The sequence below is a fragment of the Crocodylus porosus genome, unplaced genomic scaffold (assembly GCF_001723895.1).
Source record: "Crocodylus porosus isolate Cpor-Errol unplaced genomic scaffold, CroPor_comp1, whole genome shotgun sequence".
NCBI classification, from domain to species: domain Eukaryota; kingdom Metazoa; phylum Chordata; order Crocodylia; family Crocodylidae; genus Crocodylus; species Crocodylus porosus.
The window spans coordinates 67,419,300-67,432,555 of NW_017728949.1; the positions used below are offsets into that span (position 1 = coordinate 67,419,300).

The 13,256-nt window shown below is 43.4% G+C and overlaps 1 protein-coding gene across 1 annotated transcript in view; it reads left to right on the forward strand.

Moving 5' to 3' along the window:
- The window catches only part of MGAT5 (mannosyl (alpha-1,6-)-glycoprotein beta-1,6-N-acetyl-glucosaminyltransferase), a 149,988-nt gene that overhangs the window by 63,045 nt on the left and 73,687 nt on the right, over positions 1-13,256 (forward strand). Inside the window, exon 10 of the mRNA XM_019554075.1 lies at positions 10,331-10,464. Within this exon, the coding sequence (XP_019409620.1) occupies positions 10,331-10,464 (134 nt within the window). The remainder of the gene's footprint in view (positions 1-10,330; positions 10,465-13,256) is intronic.

Consider the following 13,256-nt stretch of genomic DNA (forward strand, 5'->3'; position numbering starts at 1 on the left):
GTGGCAATCTTCGCTGTTCAACATACAGAATTTTGCATCTGTAATTTTCTTGCAGATAGGTTCAAGGTTTTCACTTAAGTTGTTTTTCTCTTATGAGCATTTATTCTGAAATGAACTGTTTCAGAATGCTTCCACCCAATATCAACAAAGCTATGAAAGTCAGCACTCGGGTACAAGGTAGTTTAAAGCTGCACAGATTAATGGCCATTAAAAAGCTATGTTGATCAGTGACTCAGAAGTTTTTGGACCATAGAATGTCTGATGTGTTTCTCAAAAATAAGTGTCAGCTAATTATTTGTTGGATATGGTTTGATATTTAAATCATGGGATAGGCAGCTGTGACTTGTAAATTCTCTCTCTGTCTCAGCAGCAGATTCACTTTTACATCCCTAGGAAGGCTTTTAACATCTCGTAAGCCTTTTTTGATGAGCAAATATAGGGCACCCATGTTTAGAGAGGAAAGAACACTTTTTTTTTTTCCTTAGGCAAACTTATCCATCTTCCCTATATTGTCTCCTTTTGAACATAGCAATGACTTGACTGATGAAGTCCCAACCCATGCTGTCAAAGAAGATAAATCTTTTGTCATCCTCCCCCCAAAAATAGATCCATTCAATTATTTCCTTTATGATACCAATTTTATGTACAAGTTGCTTGTCTGCTTGGTTTTAGAAATGTGCAGATTTCTGATTGTCTGAAATACTAGATGTGAGTTTCTCTGGGCAAAGAAAATTAGCTTTTCAATAATGGTAGTTTGTTTCTTTTGTATCGGAAAATTCTGAATGCTGGAAGCTGCTTGTGGGGAGGAGCAGAGAGGTGAAAAATTCTGGATGTGTCCTGTTCACCCATCTGCCCTACTAGCACTGTTCTTTACTATGAGTGCTAAAAAAAAGTTCAGTAGCTCTTGCCCTGTTTTATTCTCTTCATAGTATTAGAAATGTATCCCATGAGAGTGAACATAGAAAAAGACAAATTAGAGAGTGAGAGAGAAAATGAGATGGGAGCACATTAGTTAGATTAAAAAATGACTCGCTTATCTCAAAATGTAGTTAATGAAGAGAGAGGAAATGGACCATTACTGGTGGTTTCCTACTTGTCCTAATGATTAGAACTTTTATCAACTATCTAGAATTATAGCATCTTTGCTGGTTAAGATTTTCTATTGACCGAAGTATGATACTAAACATTGAGAAGGAATGCCAGGTTACTGTTAGATCAATTCGAATAACTGGTAAATATTTTCTGTCCAACAAAATGTATAGTAACATGAGGAAGTGCTAGGTGCTACCCTGGGAGTAAAGAATTCAGGCTAGGTCTATGAGTCAGGAGATTCTATCTTGGAAGAAGGTCTTAGGACATCATCATAGGTAATAGCCTCAATATGAGTTTTCAGTGCAGTTCTGTGACTAAGGACTAATGCAGTCTTTTGGAAGTATGAAACGAAGAATATTAAATGAAAGCAGGTAATCATCTTGCATTCAGATAGGTTGTGTTCAAAGCATTCAAAGGAAAGCCACTAAAATGACCCATGAGCTTGGAAAGCCTCACAATATGAGGTTTAAGGAAGTTTGAGGTGTTCAGTTTATCAAAGAGAAAACTGTGGTCACTTAATTTCTGTGTTTAAGTAGTTACATTTGGAAAAGATGCAAGAATATATGACTTGAAGAGGGTTCCTGGGGAATTGAGTCCAGTCCCTGAAAATGGGCAGACATTTCAGTACTGTAGAAGTGCTTAAGTGTCTAGAAGTTGAAATTAGGCAATTGCAGCGTTGAAATAGTTTCAGCTTCGAGAATAACTAATCACTTGAATAGTTTACCAAGGAAGGTGGTGTTCTCTTCCTTCCTTGGAAGTGGGTCTTTCTAGAACAGAGATGCTTAGCCTATGGCACAGAAAAGTGCTGTCACAGCTCCACATGTACATTAAACTCTCTGAGCTCACTGGCCTGTCAACACAGGCCCTGGTCAGAGCCACCACTTCCACACTGGTCCAGGACCTAGGAGGTATTTATTTCTTTGCCACCCTTGGCCCGTTTCTTATGCTTGTAGAGATAATAAATAAATAAAGGTTGAGGACCACTATTCTAAAAGAATACTTTACTCCAACTTCTGGGAAATATTCTACAGTTAGTTTTCGGCGTTTTCAGTTTTTGCTGATTTTTTCACCAGTACATTCACTGATATTTTTTTTTTTTAATTGAAGTTATTTGGTTTTAATTGATTTATACCCATTTTTCAGTTTGCTCAATTTTTGCCAGGTACAGTAAAATCCCTGTTAATCAGCACAAGTGGGGAATGGCTGGGGGTACTGGTAAGGTAAAAGTGCTGGTTACCTGGGGCGCAGGTTTCTGGCCAGATGAGGAAGGGGTGGGGGGGGAGTAGGAGAGGGTGGCAGTGGCTGCATGTAGAGAGGGAGGTGGTGGCTGCACAGGGGCTGAGGGAGGGTGCCTGGAGCCATTGCCTGGGGGTGCGGGGCCCCTGGATCTGAGCTACGCCAGGAGGGGCCATGAGAATCATTCCCAGGATGGGCGGATCCCAGCTGCACCCCAGGGTGGCCCCCAGGCAGTGGCTCCAGCTGCAGCCCTGCCCCAGGCGCTGGGAACTGGAAGTCCTGCTGAGGGGGCAGGCGGGAGAGCCTGGCCCTGGCCCTGCTCCCTGCAGTGGGCACTGCACCCGCCCACTGCACATGGCCCCGTGGGGCTGGAGCCACTGCCTGGGGGTGCGGGGCTCCTGGCTCTGACTCTGGGCGGGGCAGGAGGTACTGGTGCTGATGCTGGGGTCGGGGCCAGGTCTTGTTGTCCCCCCTGCATATGGCTGCACACCACTTCCACCAGCCCCTGGGCTGTGCTGTGCCATGGTGCAGGCAGGTGGCATTGCCCACTCCCAGCGCCACTGCAGCAGGGGTTGGGTTGAGTGGGAACAAGCTGCAGTGTGCCCCATGCCCCCTGGGGCTCTGCTCGTTTCCAGTCACTCCAGCCCCTGCTGCAGTGATCCTGGGAGCAGCCAACACCAGTTATGGAGGGAATTGTAAGTCAGTGGGTGTAGGGCGAGGGGACATGGCTCTTGCTGCTACATGCACCCAGGGAGGGCTGTGGGCTTAGGGGCTGCGCTGGGCTCTTCTTGGGTGGGGGGGGTACGTGTCTCTAGATCTGGACACTGGACGAGAGTAGGCTGCTGCCCGCCCCAAGCACTGGGAAGAGCCTGGTGCCACTGCCAACCCCAGTCTGCAAGGACAGCCTTCTCTTGTCCTGCATGCAGATCCAGGGGCACATGCCCCCTGGGAATAGTCTGGCACATCCCCCCCAGCCCGCAGTCCTCCTAGGGTGCACATAGTACCAAGAGCTGTGCCCTCCCACCCCGCACCCACTGCCAGTTCCCTCTGCTTTGCTCCCTGCTGCAGCCCCAGGAGCAGCCAGTGGGCTGCATCGTGCCCCTCTCCCCACCCCTTCCCTAGTCCCAGCCTTACTCTCTCCCTCCCTTACCGCCACAGGAACATATTATTTTCCCCGATGTAAACCAATTTTTGTTGTTGTTGTTTTATTTTTTCCTTCCTTCTATCCCGATTTCAACCTGGTTTTTATGTTTGGAATAAATCCAGAAAAATTCCCAGGTTGTTTTTTTTTTTTTTTTTTTTTTTTTAATAAAAACAGAAAACATGGGAACACTAACTACAGTTTATTAATAAAGGAAGCCAAACTAGGTAATAATAGGCAGCCCTTTCTGCCTTTGGGCTTTCTGAATCTATGAAAATCTTCTGATCTTGGTCCATTGGTCAAAGTTGTCCGTACTTAGTTTTTTCTTGTAGGCTCATTGAGAGGAGGAGGGGCCTGGGAAATATATTGTGTATGATATATATCTGCCTTAGAAGGCACAGTCCAAATAATAAGGCTTGATACTGTGCATCCCTAAAAGTAGATGGATGTTTCTACCTAAAGGGCGTGGCCAGAGCGGCTGGTTGGACTTTGCAGCTGAGTCCATTCCCCTTGAACAATGAACTTGTTCACAATGAATATTTAGATGTCTATGTTGTTGGGTTTCTGGTTGTAGCTGTGTTGGTTGAAGGACATAGGTTCTTTGGGTAGATGTGATATATTTTATTAGACTGACTAGTTGAAAAAAAGTTCCTAGCAAGCTTCCAGGCACAGTCACCCTTCGTCTTCATGAGACTCCATAAGCTTGACGAAGGGTGACTGCGCCCGAAACCTTGCTAAGAACTTTTTTCCAACCACTTAGTTGGTCTAATCAAAGATACCACATCTACCCAAAGAACCTTGTCTGCCTAAATGTCTATGTGCAGCTCTTTGGTTCATCAGAAGATGGACTACTGCCAAATATAACCACCTTATGTTGCCCCATGTTGAGAGAACTAAGGTACATTCAATGTATTTGAGAAATCTTTCATGACAAATCAGTTATTAAGGTTGTTACAAAATCTTACTAAAGTCCCTGAGGTTGGTATTAGCAGTGAAAATTAATCAGCTAAAATACTGGAACACTTTGAAGCTTGCGTCCATGTGCATGAATTAAGGGGGGTTCCTCAAATTCATCACTACACTCTTGCCTTTTCGTTGTTGCCTCTCTGGGACTGTTTCCCCAGTCTTTCCCTACTTGGTGTCTACAGAAGCCACGCTGTTGAGTTTAGCTGTTCTGTAAAGCTCTTTCAAAAAGCATATTTAGTTTGTCAATATCCACTATGCGGATATTCTTGGAGAAGGACAATGAAAGCTGTTCTGCTAATCAGTGGGCTGCATTCACAGTTGTTCAGTTGTTGAGTGGTAAGTAACAAAACACGTGGTAATGAATTGTGACTGAACAGTGGTAGGCAGCTTTTGAGAGAGCTACACCATTGAGCAAATATATCTTCCACTTAGAGAGTCCTGAATTCAGGCTGCTGGTTTGTTTCCCTCCCACCCCATCCAACCAAATGAATTTTCCATCGAGCTTTATTTAGGTTTACTGGTTTAATGTCACTGGAAAAGGAATTGCTGTATCAAAGAGGCAAAGATGGCAGCACAGAATGATGTGAAAGTGGTTGTATGGACAACCCTGCCTGACTGCTGCCTACACTGTAAAACACTTAACTCATTCTGTGCTTGTAGTCCCTCTCCTGCAGTCTAACTTCACTCTTCATTTAAGCACAATCTTTAATGTGAATTTTTGGCAGAAAAGCCAAGATTTTTCTTTAATACTTGTTCAATATAATCCCATAGTATAAGCACAAGGCCATGAATCAGAAATTCTTGATTGTTTCCATCAGCTGTGGAGCTGATTCTCTTTGTTATCTAACCTTGGGGCTCCTGTACACAGGCGGAGAGCCTGCTCTGCCGCACAGTCCAGCACATCAGATTCAAGTCTGCTGGAGCACAGATGAGCTCTGGCAGCCTCACGTATCATGTGCTTTGCCACTCATCTCAGTGCTGACAAAATGGCGCCAGTGTGTTTTGAAATGAAAAGCATCCGATGAGCTTTAGTTCAAAGTGCCCTACTGTCATTTTTTCGAGATGGGGACGTGTGGTGACACTGATGCACGTGTTACAAAAGCACTATTAGTCCAACTCGCTAATAAAAGCACCTGGAGCCATCTCCAGGAGCATGTGTCAAAATGCCCTTAGTTTCCCCTTTCTCTCCACTTGCCTTCCCTTCACCCCTCCCACTTAAATGCAGATAATATTTATCTACTTCGTAATACCTTACAACATTTAATTTAGCTCTTATTCAGATTTCTGTGCAGAACTCCAGCTTCTTAAACAATATGTAATAAAGTATGAGTATGTTGCCGGAATTTAATAAATAATATCCATTTAACATTGTAAATCTTTGTCATTCTGCCCATTCAGTACTTAGCATTTTTTTGTACCAGAGGTAAAAGAAAGAGAACCTTTTACTCCAAAGAGTTACCAGTCTTTTTCTCTTAAAATAGTTGTTAATAGCAAAGATTTTACAGTACAGTGCTAATTCTGAACCAACTGAGATTTCAGCTTTGCTTCTGTAGGTTTGATCATGAGGGAAACAAATTACCACTGAATAAAAAAAGCAAGCAGGAATCTGGCAGGCAAAAAGTTGGTAGAATTACTTAATGTAACTAATTTTACATAAATAATTTTGAAACTGGGCAAGAGCTCGACTGGCCTTACTTATAAACCAAAGATAACTAGTATCCCTGGACCTATTCAAATTAGGGACCTAGTGGCAAAGTGTTTTGCATTCTATTATAAATACTTTTAGGTATCCTTAAATGAGGTTGTTACCCTTCCTCTGTATCGGTGTTTAAAAGTGTTTATGCGTATAAGCAGTAGTGATGGGTTTTTTAATGCTGCATAATCTTGCTTCTCAATCCTGCTAAATTCTTTCTTCCAATCTTTTCCTGACACAGTGAATTCTACAGGCTAATTTTATATACTGAATGTAAGCATTTTTTCTTTTAAATTGGTACTGTCTTCCCTTTCCTTGGACTGCAACATGCTATCCTAAATACAGGAAATGGAAAGGTGCCCTTAATTAAGACTGCTCACTACACTATTCATTTTGTTAAATACCACCATAAACTCCTTGAGTTTAAATGAATATGTGGCTGAATGAGGCTCTTTTTTTTTGTGGAAAGGTTAATTATAATTGAGTTTCGCATAGTTTGTTCAAGGCACACCAGCTGTAGCCTGCCATGCCAGCTGTAGAAGGCTTGGAGGTTTTTAGGAATGTCTGTTGTTTCCCTAGGTTTTTGGCTGTAGCCGTGTTGGTCTGAGAACATAGGCAGGCCAGGTTCTTTGTGCAGATGTGGTATCTCTTATTAGACCAACTGAGTAGTTGGAAAAAAGTTCTTAGCAAGCTTTCAGGCATAGTCACTGTGCTTCAGACATAGGAAGTCTCTGCTGGTGTGAGACTCCAAAGACTGAGAAAAGCTGAAAGTGCAACAGGATATCAGTGAGACTGTAAGTAGGTAGAAGTTAGAAAGACAAAAGGTAAAGCAGGAAAGGGAGGGGGAAGAAAGCAGGTTTTTACTTCTAGCATTCGTCCTTCATTGGTGTTCTTAGAGTTGAAATCCAGATCCCTAGAATAAAGTCTGCCTGTACTTAAGCATCTTTAACATCATTCACAAACAGTATAACCTCATAAATCCAGATATCAAAAATCCAGCCCTTTTTAAAACTCCATCAGGGAGTAGTGGCACCAGCACTGCTCTGGGAATGGCCGTCACTACCCCTCCTTTCCCCCCATCCCCTCTGCTCCAGGACCGGCTGCCACTCTGGTTTCAAAAATCTGGAATTTTCACATTTCTGCTAGGTGCTTGATCCCGGGCATGCCAGATTCATGAGGTTATAGTATATATGCATTAACAGGGTGGGGTTTTTTCTTATTTTACTCAAAAAACTGCTGAAGTATAATTTAATATTTTATAACTGTTTTTACTAGATTTTTCGTCTGCAGCCTTTGTGTCTTATATATGAAGCTTTCTATCCAGTCTATTTTATTGCAAGTTTAAGAGATTAAGATTAACAACATGTTAATATTTACATTACACATAAGATGATCCATTTTAGCCATCAGTTTCCTGATTTTCAGGAGAAAAGAAACAGATGAAACTTCATAACCATGTTTGACTTTGCACTACTTTGAACATGGGTTTAATATGGCATGGGTGTAGGTGATTGGAAGGGAGTGTGTTTTATTTTGGGGTTGGAGGGGTTACTTTTAAAAAATGTTCATATTAAACAAGCTCTAAATTTGAATTCTGAAGTGGAAAAGGACACAACTCTTATAGAAATCAAATGTGTGTTAACTGTTGAACCCCATGCCCCCTTGTGCTTATCTTGTAACCCGGGGGTTGGCAACATTTTTGGCTGGAGTGCCAAAAACACCCCAACCTCCACCCACACCTTGACTTGGGTGTACCAGAGGCAAATGGTGTGGGACCCCGAAGGGGTCTGGTCCTAGTTGCTGGCAGCAGGGACACGCACGCCTCTGAGTGGATAACAGGGGAGGGGCTGGGGTTGCACTGCCCCAGACCCTTTCCCAGCCATGTGACCTGCAGCATGCATGCAGCTACTGCTTCCACTACCACAGAGCCAATGCCAGGGCTCCGGACCCCATTGCAGCTGTTTGCAGGCTGCCCATCACCTACTGTAGCTGCCCAGAGTCTGGGCCAGCTGTGGCATGCCAAGCAAAATGATCTCATGTGCCACGCTCTGGCATGCGTCCTGGGGCTTGCCAATCCCTGTTCTAACCTGTTAGAAGCACCTAAATGAACATATTTACATGGTCCCCTGAATGCCAGCAGTTTGGTTCAATATGGGAAGTAGGTTCTAGACTGGAGGATATTATCTTAAAAACACTGCATGCTGCTTGAGAGAGTACATCAAAGATGCATGTACACCTCAGACGGTGAATTCATGTAGGTACTTGATTTAACAGTTTTGTTATGCATGGATTAAGCAATACATTCAAACTGCAGAGCTCTAATAGTTTCAAACTTAAAACAGACGCATTTAATATCTTTAATCTGTCACATCAGTGAAAACGAGAGGCTGAAATCATACAGTTTATGCTGATATTTTTCCTGTGTCCTGGAGCACTTTATAAATGCAGAAATAAACAACTATTACACAGTATAGAAAAGTATTTTGAAGAGCATTTGCATGTAAGAGTCCTTCTCAGTTGTTAAATACTTTATCAAAAAACACCTCGATTCCCACCACAAAAATGTTGATTAGCTTTGTTGGATACTACTGCTAAGAACACGGGCTGCAAGGTAACAAAGAAAAGTAGAAGTACACTGATACATCAGTCCCATGTCGGATCAGCACCGATATGATGAAAATTGAGAGCATTGGCAGTCTGCTTTTTGTCTGATGTGGCCAATAATATGGCCAATAAATGCCGTATGCAGTTGCCCAGCTGGCCAGGAGCGCAGCCTGGCAGCATGGAGTGCAGCCAGGTCTGGCTGGTAAGTCTGTTGTGGGGAGAGGGAAGGGGCGTGGATTGGGGCGGGGGGGAGATTAAAGCCCCACAGGGAGGGAAGGGTGCAGGGTGGGGCATGAATGGAGCTGCGACTCATCCAGGGGTTGTGGAGGTGGGGCAGCCCTCTCTGCTGTGTGCACCCCAGGAGGGCATGGGGGGGGGCATATGCCCCCCAGATGTGAGTGAGGGGGGTGGAAGGCTGTGAAGGGGACTGGGGCAGCACCAGGCTCTTCCTGCCTGGTGCTGGGATGAACTGCGCTCAGGGTGGGCAGTGGCAGCGCTGGGAGGGGGGTTTGTAGAAGTGGGTGCTGTCCCCACCCCGCACCCCCTGGATGAATCATGGCTCTGTCCTGTGCCCTGCTCTCCCCTGGCTGAGCAGTGCCTGCCCCAGCCCCACTCCCTCCCTCACCACAGGGGCCTTGATCTGCCCCTCACCCCCCATGCTCTGTCCCTCTCCCCATCCTTTTCCCCACAACAGACTTAGCAGTCAGACGCTGCTCTCCACACTGCAGGGCTGCATATTGGAATTGGATCAGTATCAGCTGATATGGCTTGTTAAAAATCGGCCATTGGTATCAGCCCAAAAATCTCTATTGAAAGTTGCAATAAACTATTTTAGTTTATAAAGATAGTAGGTGAAATCCTGACTTGTAGTTTTAGTGGCAAAATCCTTCAATGAGACTTCATCCAGTAATTACAACGAGTATGTAAACAACAATAATATTTGCATGTTGACATCCTGCATCATTCTTTTGTAATTTTTATTTGGAAAAAAGGTAATATGGAGACATAAATTCTTCAGTGACTTGTACCATGTTTAGTGTTCGTTGCTTTTCCAACTTGGGGGATGGACCAATATGAAAATCAATAAAAGCAATCTTCAATGTGCATCAGATGCTATCAAGTGACTTGTGAACTGTTTTATTAATTATCATTACATGTGGGAACAACTGTAAGTCAAAAAACACTACAAACATAAAGCCATTGCTTTTCAAATTGCCATCTCTGCAAGCCTTAACTAGCATCTAAAAGTCAAGCTGGGTTCCTTTTGGCTTTCACACCATCACTAATAGAAATTCTGCAGCTGGAAGTAGGGTTAAGCATCATAAACAATATTGTTATCCAAGTTCCAGTTGCAGAATTTTTAATTCCCGTCAGTGAGCCAGAAATGAATGATTTACTTCAATAGTTGTATTTGTTCTGTAGGACTTAAATTACTAAGAATTATTCATGACAATAAAGCAAGCAGATATATCCCTGTAGGGAGCTGATCTGTGGAGTAAGAAGATATTCCCCCATAATCACTTTTCTGGCTATGATCATCTTTTAAAAACCTTTAAAATGTTATTTCATGTAACAGACCTCTCCTTTCTTTCTTGTAGCTCACACCCCAGATAATAGTTTCCTTGGGTTTGTGGTGGAACAACATCTGAATTCCAGCGACATTAAACATATTAATGACATCAAAAGGCAGAATCAGTCTCTTGTTTATGGAAAGGTCGATAGCTTCTGGAAGGTGAGTTTCAATATTATGTCTTTATTCACTTTCATTTTGATTGAGGGAATAAGATGTAAAGCTTGAGACTGAGACTTGCAATAATCTTTCCCTCGTGAATAATAAACACTTTATCTGAAAATATGCAATAATAATATTAATCTTCTGAACAGGGCTGACAGGTGCCTCCTGAGTCTTGGGGTGGGGGGTGGGGTGCACAATTTGTAGGAGGGCCAAAAGTGACCAAAAAAAGCGCAGCAAAAAAACTGCCCCACTTTGGGGGGCCAATCTCACGGGAGGCACGTGCCCCCCTACTTGTCCCCTGTATTTCTGAGCATTTGGGGGGGGCTTCTCCTAAATGCCATCTACCTACCTAGAGGATATAGGTATGAAAATCCCTGAAAAATATCTGTCCATTTCACTCCAAGTAAAAAATTTGCAGCTTTAAGCAGTAAATGTATTTGGGTGTGCAGATAAAAGCTAGTGAAGCACAATGTGATTTTGAACAATGAATATCATTTCCTTTGCTTGAATATAGGACTTGATGTATTTTATGTCCAAATGAGTAGGATGCCTGTTTAATTTTGTTGCTAGTAATTAAAACAAGTTTTTGCAGTGCTGCTGTTGGAATGATTTGAGGGAGATGTAGAAGTTGTTGAAAGACATTATGAGGATTTGAAGTGGTGCAGACCTGAGCTTTACGCCATAAGCAATTGTTTCTTCGAGCGACTTCTTCTTTTGCATGCAGGCAATTATACTTGCATTTTAATAGGAGGATATGCTGTGTTCTGAGCATCATGAGGTTATATGGACCCTCCAGGCTTTCACTTTAAAACTCTTGAAATGTGCCATCTCACTGAACCTCCCTGTAATAACATCCCTGTTGTGCTTGCTTGACTTCAAAGTCATGGCATTGCCAACTCAGCCTCAATGCTGCTCTTGATATCAGACCTGCTGCATGGGACTGAGGCTCTATGGAGGCAGCTCTAGGAGACTTTGGTCTTAACCTACACTAAAAGCTCTCTTGATTCTCTAGCATATGGCAGCAAGCTTTCTAGTCAGTAAGAAGCATCTTTTTCTATTTCCTCATAATCCAGTTCTGGGGAGAGGAAAATAAGAAATACTCTGATTCCCAAAAGAAGAAACCATCATTTTCTTCTCTCCCAATGCAAGTTGCCTTTGAGTAGGGAGGCTCCTTACCTATTTTTTTTAGCCTACACCTCTTGTAGGATTGAGCATTGAATGGTCTGAGCACTACATTGGTGTGCATACCTTTGACATAGCCAGTTCTTCCCTCTCGTGATGAAGGGGGCAGATAGTAAAGTCACTGGCTGCTCCTCCACTGCATGATTGATACTGGTGACAAACACTGCTGTGCATCCCGTGAGAGCTTGGATTCTCTTCAAAACCAGACTTGCAGGCAAGTTTGGTTAGCTGCAGAACATTTAGACATCTTCCTTTGCCAAAAACCTATCTCTCTGGCAAGACTTTATTCTGGACCACTGCTCCAATAGTTGTGCCCCTATGTTAAGTAATCAGTAAAGGCTAGGTTTCATGCCACCAGAATTAGTAATGCTGACTTTGCTCCAAGGATAACATTGACTGTAGAAGCACTTGCAATTATCTCCTAGATTGCTGTTTTCATGGGTCAGCCAAATTTAATTCTCTGCAAATACCCTGACATTGTTACGTTTTCAACACTGCCTCTTTGAAGGAGATCGACATGTATACAATACCTGCAAGGAGAATTTATCATACTATGCAGAGGTAACCCATCAAGAAATGTTCAAATGGGATATGCCTTGAAGAAGAAATTAGGCTTCCATCAGTATCTGATGAACAGGAATAATTTCAAGAGTTGGTGGGGACAATGAGTGACATTGTACCCTCCAGATATGAATGGGGTCAGCACCATATGCCTCTGATCCCCTTTTCAAAAACATTCAAATGGCAGTCAAAAAACAGGGATATTCTTTAGTTTCCCAGAATGACTAAGTCCAGTGGAAGACATTTGGCACTTGTGTCCTTGTTGCCATCATCAGAAAAAGTTGATCCATATATATTCTGTGCCCTTGAAGGGTCCCCAGTTGTTGCAGCATTGCTCAGTTGATTCGCTGTTGGTCCTTTATTGCTGGAGCCCAGGAAACCTCCAAAAGGGGCACAGCATCCTTGACCACTGCCTTGGGGAAACAGGACAGTGTATTGGACACTGCTGGAAGAAAGTCTATTTTTCCTGCATCCTTGTGCTTCTGAATGATCGTGTCCAGCTATAGCTACATACCATGGGAATCCCAAACCCGTTACTAACCTCTCCCTTGTACTTGATGAACAAATGGAAACATTTAAGACAGGGGTGCTCAACTTCCAATCCACAGGCCAGATCCAGACCATGGGGGCTCCCCAGGGGTCCGGAAATTTTGTGCAGTAGCAGTGTTAATTGCTACTTTAAATTTCCAGACTCATGGGGAACCCTGTGGGCCCTATAACATGGCCCAGCATGTTGGCAGGTCCAGTAGGTGGGCAGCAAAAAGTTAGATCTGGGCAGTGGACAGTACACGGCTTTAGCGGGGCACCAGGCAGCATGGGGCCAGATTGGGGCAATTCAGGATCAAGACAATGAACCAAGCTCATATGGAATCCAGCCCTTGGACAGACCCATGCCACTCACCCAGCTCCTGGGGACAGAAGGTTGGGCATCACTGGCCTAAGAGTTTGCTCACTAAGGTCAGAGCATGTCTTCTACATGTAACTCAACATACTCCTTAGATTCTCTGGGTAAAGCTGCATCGAGCACATAGCACTAAAGAGATTTG